Source organism: Cibotium barometz, chromosome 13 (assembly GCF_041138505.1).
Source record: "Cibotium barometz isolate CiBa-2024 chromosome 13, ASM4113850v1, whole genome shotgun sequence".
Taxonomy (NCBI): Eukaryota; Viridiplantae; Streptophyta; class Polypodiopsida; order Cyatheales; family Cibotiaceae; genus Cibotium; species Cibotium barometz.
This window is the reverse complement of record NC_141058.1, coordinates 18,143,277-18,151,543: the sequence shown is the minus strand read 5'-3', so window position 1 is coordinate 18,151,543 and position 8,267 is coordinate 18,143,277. Positions and strand designations below refer to the sequence as shown.

Sequence of the window (8,267 nt, the reverse complement as noted above, 5' to 3'; positions counted from 1 at the left end):
TGTACCAAAACTCATTTCACATGGGAAAAATCTTTTTATAGAGATCTTTAAAAGTTCAAAAGGATCATAGAGGATGATTTGGTTGACATGAATTTAAGGACGGAAGCTGAACCCAAGATGGTCCATGTAAGTGCGAAATTTGATGATGCATTTTGGAAGGAAATTCAAGAGTTGTTGACCTCCTTCAAAGATGTCTTTACATGGAGCTAGACATGAAGGGGATTATTCTATTAGCACAAGAGCAACCTCAAAGAGGATGCAATTCGGATCCATGGCCACCAAATAGAGATATTAGATGAATCCCAATAATGCCAAAAGGATAAAGGAGGAGTTGGATAAGCTTCTCCACGTTGGATTCATTAAACCTAGCTATCTACAATAGTGATTATTCCAAAGAATAATCACAATTGGATAAGCTTCTCCACGTTGGATTCATTAAACCTAGCTATCTACAATAGTGATTATTCCAAAGAATAATCACAATCTCAGGCTATGTGTGGATTATACAAAGCTGAATACAATAAGTGTGGATTACAAAAAGTTGAATGCAGTATGTGTGGATTATAGGAAGCTGAATGCAGCATGTGTGGATTACAAAAAGTTGAATGCAGTGTGTGGATTACAAAAAGTTGAATGCAGTATGTGTGGATTACAGGAAGCTGAATGCAGCATGTGTGGATTACACGAAGCTGAATGCAGCATGTGTGGATTACAGGAAGCTGAAATGCAGCTACTATCACAGATCCATTTCTTCTTCCATTTATAGACTCACTCTTAGATGCCAGTAAAACTGCACATGAGATGTATTCATTCTTGGATGGATTCAGTGGCTACAATCAGACTTGGATGCACATGAAGATTGAGAAAAGACACCCCTTATGATAAAATGGGGTGTGTTTGCATCTAATGTGATGACATTTGGGTTAAAGAATGCTTCTACAACATTTCAAAGTATGGTACATGAAATTTTTTAGGATATTTAACAACATTCATGAGGGTGTTTATAGATGATTTTAGTGTATTTGGATGTATAGGTCAACATCTTCATGACTTGGCCTTATGTCTGTCAAAGTGTAGAGGGTCCAGATTGAGCTTGAATCTGGCTAAGTGTGCATTTATTGTTTAGAGTGGAATGCACTTGGACACTGTTATTTCCATGAAAGGGATTGCAGTTGATCTAGCCAAGGTGGAGGTGATTAGGAATGCTCCAGTCCCAACCAAGGTGGAGGTGATTAGGAATGCTCCAGTCCCAACCAACATGAAGGACTCAAAAGGTTTTTAGGGAGGTTTGGTGGCATATTTGTATGCTCCACTACTTGGCACATGTAGTAGTCCCATTGAATTAGCAAACTAAAGACCATGAATAATAGTCGGATACTCCGATACGTAGCACATGTAGTAGTCCCATTAAATCAACCACTAAAGACCGTGAATCTCGATTGAACAAAGGAATGTGATATGGCATTTTGATGCGCCTTAAGCTAATGATGCTAGTAGAAGGTTCAATTGTCCAAGTTCCAAATTGGGAGTTACCATTCCCCATGTCTTTGTAGATGCTTCAGATGTGGCAATCGACAATGTGCTCATGAAGGAAGCAGATAAGAATTGGTTATGCCCAATGTATTATGCCAGTTGTAGACTATTTGATGTAGAGCAAAACTTTTCCACTAGTCATAGGGAGGCTCTCGGATAATTTATTCCATTAACAAGTTCCACCATTAGCACTTGGGCAAAAAATTCACTTTTCATGTGGAACATTTTGCATTAGCAGAGGTTGGTTGGCCAAATGGCTTGTTGGGCTAATATTGCAAGAATTTGAGTTTACAATTATTATCCACACACTAAGTACAAGCCATACAATGGCTGATTACATGTGTAGAGAGATTAGTGAAGTCCCAGTTAGAGTGTCCGATGAGATGCCTGCTAGAGAATTGTTTGCAGTAGAAGCAATAAGTGTTCATTATGCGTACTTGCTATGATGAGATGTTGCATTTTTTGGCAAATGGGTCTTATGGAGGATAAACATCCTAGAGATTAGAGAAAGAGATTGGCTATTCCGAAGTCAGAATTTCTAGGTCATAGCCATACTTGACTATATAAAAATGGCATAGATCAAATTCTCCACCATCGTGCTATCTTTTGCTACATGAATAGGAAGCCATTCTCAGAGAAGATGTAACATGAATAGGTACCAGTGGTGGTCACTTTGCAGAAGATGTAACGGGCCGAAAGATCCTACAAGCTGGTTTGTGGTGGGATAACTATATTAGGAGATGCTTATAGAATTGCAAAGTAACCCAATGTGTCTTAGAGGCTCGAGGAACTAACATATATAGTGATTGGATGGCACATAATTTGATACTACCTCTCAATCCTTTTCAAAAATGGGGGTTGCATTTTGTTGGTCCATCCAAACCACAAGCCTAATTTACAAGCAATAGGTATATTTTGGTAGCCAAAGATTACAACACCAACAAATGGGTGGAAGCTAGAACCTTGAAGGATAATTCATCCAAGTCAATAGCCAGATTTTTGTATAGGATGATCATTTGCAGATTCGGATGTCTAATTGAGTTGGTGTGATCAAGGGAAGCACTTTATGAATGATGTCATCCATCAATTAGTCACACAGCATGTGATCATCCATAAGAAGTTAACATTTTACTACACAAAAGCCAATGGTCAGGTGGACTCTACAAATAAAATTGTGCAATGGATTCTCAAGAAGTTGGTAAATGTAAATCAAACCGATTGGGATGAAAGCTTTATTTTTCTTTCTGGGCTTTCCACAGAGCCCATAAAGTGTCCACATGTATGACTCCATTGAAGTTGGTGTATGTCACTGAAGTTGTGGTTCCAATGGAATTTCTAGTGCCAAGTCTCTACATTGCAGTAGTAGAGAAGCTGAGTCTGGAAGAGTCTCTCCAACATCGACTTGATCAGCTTCTCCAACTGGATGAAGATAGGCTCACCAGTTTCTTCGTCATTATCATTCAGAAGATGCGAAAGAAATGTGTTGATCGACATCTAAATTTTGCCTCTTCAAAGAAAAGGATATGGTTCTCCTCTTTTAGAATCTTGAATGGGCCTTTATTAAGGGAAAATGAAGTTGAGGTGGAGTGAATGATTTTGGATAGTCCAAAAGTTTTATGATGGCACTTTTTTGCTTGGAACCTGAACTGGAGAAGAGCGGTTCAAGAAATTGGTTTATGGCTATAGACTTCGACCGTACGATGGGCCAATGCCACGTAATCCCTTCACTGATGAGGTGATGCCAGCTTTGCAGATAGTGGAAATCGAGTGCTTTAATGTGACCGCCACGGTTCAAGAGAATATCCTTCCATATTATTATAATTTCTTTAATTATGGGGTGTTGGTTATTTTTGGGGGAATGTGGCGTTCATGCAAAACACAATGTTCTTGTTCTATTTTTGGTTTTGTGTTTTTTGCCTTAACCTCCTTGCCCACTTTTGTTTCTTTGTAGCTTTTATTTGCACATGCTTTATTTGCTTTCTTGTGTTTTCATTGCTTTGTGCTTTGCTGTCATTTTCACCATGGTTAAATTTGATCTTTTCTCTCCTCTTACCCACTTTTGTTCCTTTGTAGCTTTTATTTGCACATGCTTTATTTGCTTTCTTGTGCACTCATTGCTCTGTGTTTTGTTGCCACTTTCACCATAGTTAAGTTTGACCTTTTCTCTCCTCTTGTGCTCACTGATGAAGTAGTGTAGGCATGGCTTCACCTAACAAACCTAGATGCTTTTATGGGCCTGCCTTGGCACTCTACACCAATCCATGCAACTATTCCATAGTTAAGTTTAATCTTCTCTCTCCTCTTGTGCTCCCTGATGAAGTAGTGTAGGCATGGCTTCACCTAACAAAGCTAGATGCTTTTCTTAGAACTCTACACCAATCCATTCAGTTGCAAAAGATATCGTTTATATGCAACAACAAAGTGACATGGTGCAATTACAAGGAAGAGAAACATAGCTCATAGTAGAGCTCATTCAACAAAGATTGTGGTTGTCCTTGGAAGGAAGAAAAGAGCTGTATGTTACTGCTATTAAGGCCGACGAATTGGTGAAGCTATTTGGTGATAGGAGTCTCTAGGGAACACAAGTTAGCAAACTATCTAGACATTGCTATGGTGAGTAACTTCCTTACTGTAAGTTATGGAAATCTAAAGATCAAGTGGACCCAATACACCTCTTGCAAATTGATTTATTTTATGTACAATAACTTCCTTGTTGTAAGTAAAATAAAGTGATAGCTATTACATCTTATGGAAATCAAAAGTTCAAGTGGACCCAATACACCTCTTGAAGTAGACTTAATTTTTTAAAAAAATGTTTTGTGCATTTGAGTGATAAATTTTTTAAATTATTATTTAGAGTATTTCATAACCTTGTGGTACCTAGAAGGTCTTAGAGATAGTTAAAAGTGGGAAACCATGAGGAATCTTGGTATAAAAGAAATTTAAGTTGAGGCATGTGGGGGGGGATTAGCTTAAGAAAAAATCCTAGACATTTTCGTGCTCTTGTGAAGCTTTTCTTGTGAAGTAACTCTTGAATTATCCCCTAGCCACTTCGAATCTTGATTTGAATATGATAGGCCCAGCACTTTGACAGGGTAACTTTGATAGGATACTACTACAAGTGAGTACAATGGATGCAAAGCTGGCAGGCTGCTCACCTTCAAAGATATGTTGAGTCCTACTTTTCAATCAGTAAAAATATAAAAGACAACTTGTTGAATCAAGCAATTTTCATCGTGCAAAGTTTCGAATTTGGTAATTCAAATGTGAAAATAGCTCCTTAAAACAAACAAAACGGCTCTCACTCGTCTCTAACGGGGTTGACACCTCTCTCTATCTCTTTTGAGCCTCCCCGGTCTCTGTGTACCCCGCACTTTGCATTCTTTGATGACACGTGTCAAAAGAGACTTAAGCCTTTTTATATATATATAGTATAGAGTATAGATATAAGCCTTTTTATATATATATAGTATAGAGTATAGATATAGATATAGGTTAGGACTATGAAAATCCTATGGCCGGCGGTCCCAGCCTGCCTCACGACTCCTCGTTGTGGCCGGCGTGGAACACAAGCCTGTATTGGGATATACTGCGGATGTTCGTTTTGTCAGCATTGAAGAAGCCACACTCAGTCGGCCTTGTTTTCAACACTCTGCGAGCTACCCTTGTACTTATAAGCGCTGAGTAAAGCCACCAGCCATTGTGTACAGGTCTTCCTGAGCACATTCTGCTTTGCAATCCTATCCGCCTCTTACCATAACCTCGCGCGTTTCCACGCAAAGCTTAACACCATGGAAGCATCACGCTAGCAGACAGCAAGATTGCAAGCACTGCAGCACACGTCCATCGCCACCCCAGGAGCCGATCCGGCGAGAATGGAGAGACCCGGCGGTGCAAAGAAGCGGGTGGTGCTCGTCACCGGTTGTTCTAAAGGTGGAATCGGTTTCGAGTACTGCAAGTGCTTCCACGAAGCTGGTTGCCACGTGTATGCTAGTGACTTGGCAAGTGCCATGCACAAGATGGAGGAGCTTAGAGCGATGGGCGTCCACACTCTCGAAATGGATGTCACAAATGATGAGAGTGTGAGAGCATGCGTGGCCAAGGTGGCATCTGAGGCCGGCCACGTGGATGTGCTTGTCAACAATGCAGGTGTCGGGGCCACAGGTCCATTGGCTGAGCTACCATTATCTGACATGGCACACACTATGAATGTGAATGTGCTCGGGGCACTCCGTTTAATACAAGCGGTTGTGCCCCTTATGGCTAGTAGTGGCGGGGGCACTATAGTCAACATTGCTAGCATCGTGGCATGGGCACCCACCCCGTGGGCGGGCACCTATTGTGCCTCCAAGGCAGCTGTCCAAGCACTTAGTGACTCCCTCCGGGTTGAGTTGCGCCCCTTCAACATACACACTATGCTTGTCTCTCCTGGTGCCATCCACTCTAACCTTGGTGCTGCTAACCTAGCTCGACTTTCCCACCATCGATGGTCCCTTTATGCGCCATTCTCAGCCTCCATCCTTGAACGTGCTGTTGCATCCCAAGCTAGTTCTGCCACCCCCGCCCACCTCCTTGCACTTCAAGTTGTTCGAGCTGCCCTATCCCCTCACCCCCCTCCCCGTCTCGCCTTTGGCCACATGACTCCCCTCTTCCTCCTCCTCTCATTCTCACCAATTTGGCTCCGAGATCTTTTCATGTCTACTCGCTTTGGCCTCTCCACTAGGCCTACCTTAAATCACCCTAGTATTGAGTCTACTAAGAAGGACACTTAAAGGTTGCATACAATTTTTGAGGATGCATACAAGCTAGAGACCAATAAAAATTTGCAAATAAAAGGCCCCATATATGTTACTCAAGCTAATGTTATGCGTTACTAATTTCAAAAAGCAATTTCAAATAGGACAATGTTCATGATGGCATCTATCGATCAATACAACCTAGCATGTTTTTGTACTTCTGATCAAATGAGTAATATGTGAAAATGATGGGGAATTTTATCATTGTTCTTTTGATTTTTTTGTAATGAGAGGTTTGAACTAAGATTTTTAATACCTTATACACTTGCCAGATTCTTAATAAACACGATTGCCTAAAAGTTGTTTTTTAGTAGATTACTATTAAATGATGGTTGGTAAGTCAATGTTTCACCCTAAGAAAGAAAAGAGAATACAATTGTGCATGGGCTTGGGTGATGCAAACGCCATGATATAAAATGGAGAAAAGAAAAATCTAGATGAAGAGGTAAGATTTGGATCTTTTTTTCACATGTCTTCATGACCTTATAAACATGTACAAGATAGGTTGTGTTTGTAACTGTATGACAAACATTTCTAAGAATTAATTCAAGCCCCTCAAAAACTTTAATCCTTAAGCTATGATTTCAAAGACATCCATGATCTATGTTAAAGTGGGAGGATTTTACCAAGGGCTCACAAAGACAAACAATACTACTACCTTAACATACACCAAATTTCCCTTGTTGTAGGCCACCATATACTAGCATTTGTCATCACAATGCTACCGACGATGGGTAGGGACCCACACCACTAGCTCAAGTAGGCCACCATATACCAACATTCATCATCACGATGCTACCAATGGGTAGGGACCTACACCACTAGCTCATGAGCTTAACCCTAGTATAATCATCAATAGCTCCTTGGTACCTTTGTAGACCATGACCACCCCTTGGTATCGTTTTAGAGCAACCGATCCATGGATGACCACCTCTTATCAATCTTCATAATCATAGCTAACTATTGTAAACTCGGCGAACAACTCCACAATCCGTGCCACAAAAATTAAACATTAGACCTACACCTTGGGCATAAGCCCCCCCACATGTATATTTGTAAGGCCTATTGCTGGGACTAGTGCTAATTGATAGAACACACAGGTTATTTTTAGACACTCTAAGTTATTTGGAATATAAGGCCTACCTAAGAAAGGAGTTATAATATAAACTAAAATTACTTCTTTAAATTTTTATTAAAGTAGGAGGATGTTAGTGATAAGTTCTTTTCATTGTGAGACCAATCATAATGGGAACTATATCATTCTTGCTGTTGGTGGATTCTTACTGGTTTTGAAAGAAAGAAATAGAAAAACTTATCTTTAAATAAGAACTTGATCGATGGTTGGGACTCATATGACTGGTCATCTTCTCAATACACACACACTTCAATCTTCACTATATTAAGAGGACATATTGTGTTTTGGGGAGGTTGTTGAGTGGTGCCTCACACTTAAAACATGGACTACATTTCCACCTTCTTTAATCATTGCCCCTCCTAGTTGTGGTGGGTAGATTTTAAGGCTCCCTTTCCCAAGAGGAAGCTTATTGATAAAAATTCTTTATTCTTGTTTGTTGTTTTTTGTTTACAACTACTAAGTTGGGCATGGAGGTATTTGCTAGTGGTGATGTATGGGGTAGATTTGTGGCCAACATGTAGAAAGTCGTTAGAGACACTAGCAAGACTGAGGTAATTGGCCCAACAAAGGTTACAAGAGAAATGAGATCGCGTAGAGACAAAGAATATCCTTTTCTCCTCCATAGGAAAAATAGAGATTTGTTGAGTGTGAAGCCAAGTGGAATGAGATTAGGTCTCAAAGGACACATGCTAGAAGAGTGCTCTCTCTAAGAGTGTGAAGCCAAGTGGAACAAGATTAAGGCTAGAAGAGTGCTCTCCAAGAGTGTGAAGCCAAGTTGTCTTTCCTTTTTACTTTGTGTTGCG

The 8,267-nt window shown here is 40.3% G+C and overlaps 1 protein-coding gene across 1 annotated transcript; it reads left to right on the top strand.

Moving 5' to 3' along the window:
* The first annotated feature begins 5,249 nt into the window (after window positions 1-5,249).
* On the top strand, window positions 5,250-6,389 carry LOC147632443 (short-chain dehydrogenase PC-15-like). Its single transcript, XM_086806862.1, has one exon. The coding sequence runs from the start codon at window positions 5,409-5,411 to the stop codon at window positions 6,303-6,305; it is 897 nt and encodes a 298-aa protein (XP_086662988.1). The 5' UTR covers window positions 5,250-5,408; the 3' UTR covers window positions 6,306-6,389.
* Window positions 6,390-8,267: the final 1,878 nt, after the last annotated feature.

Excerpts from the sequence above, each read along its gene's own strand:
- LOC147632443 (XM_086806862.1), top strand. The coding sequence starts at position 5,409 with ATGGAGAGACCCGGCGGTGCAAAGAAGCGGGTGGTGCTCGTCACCGGT.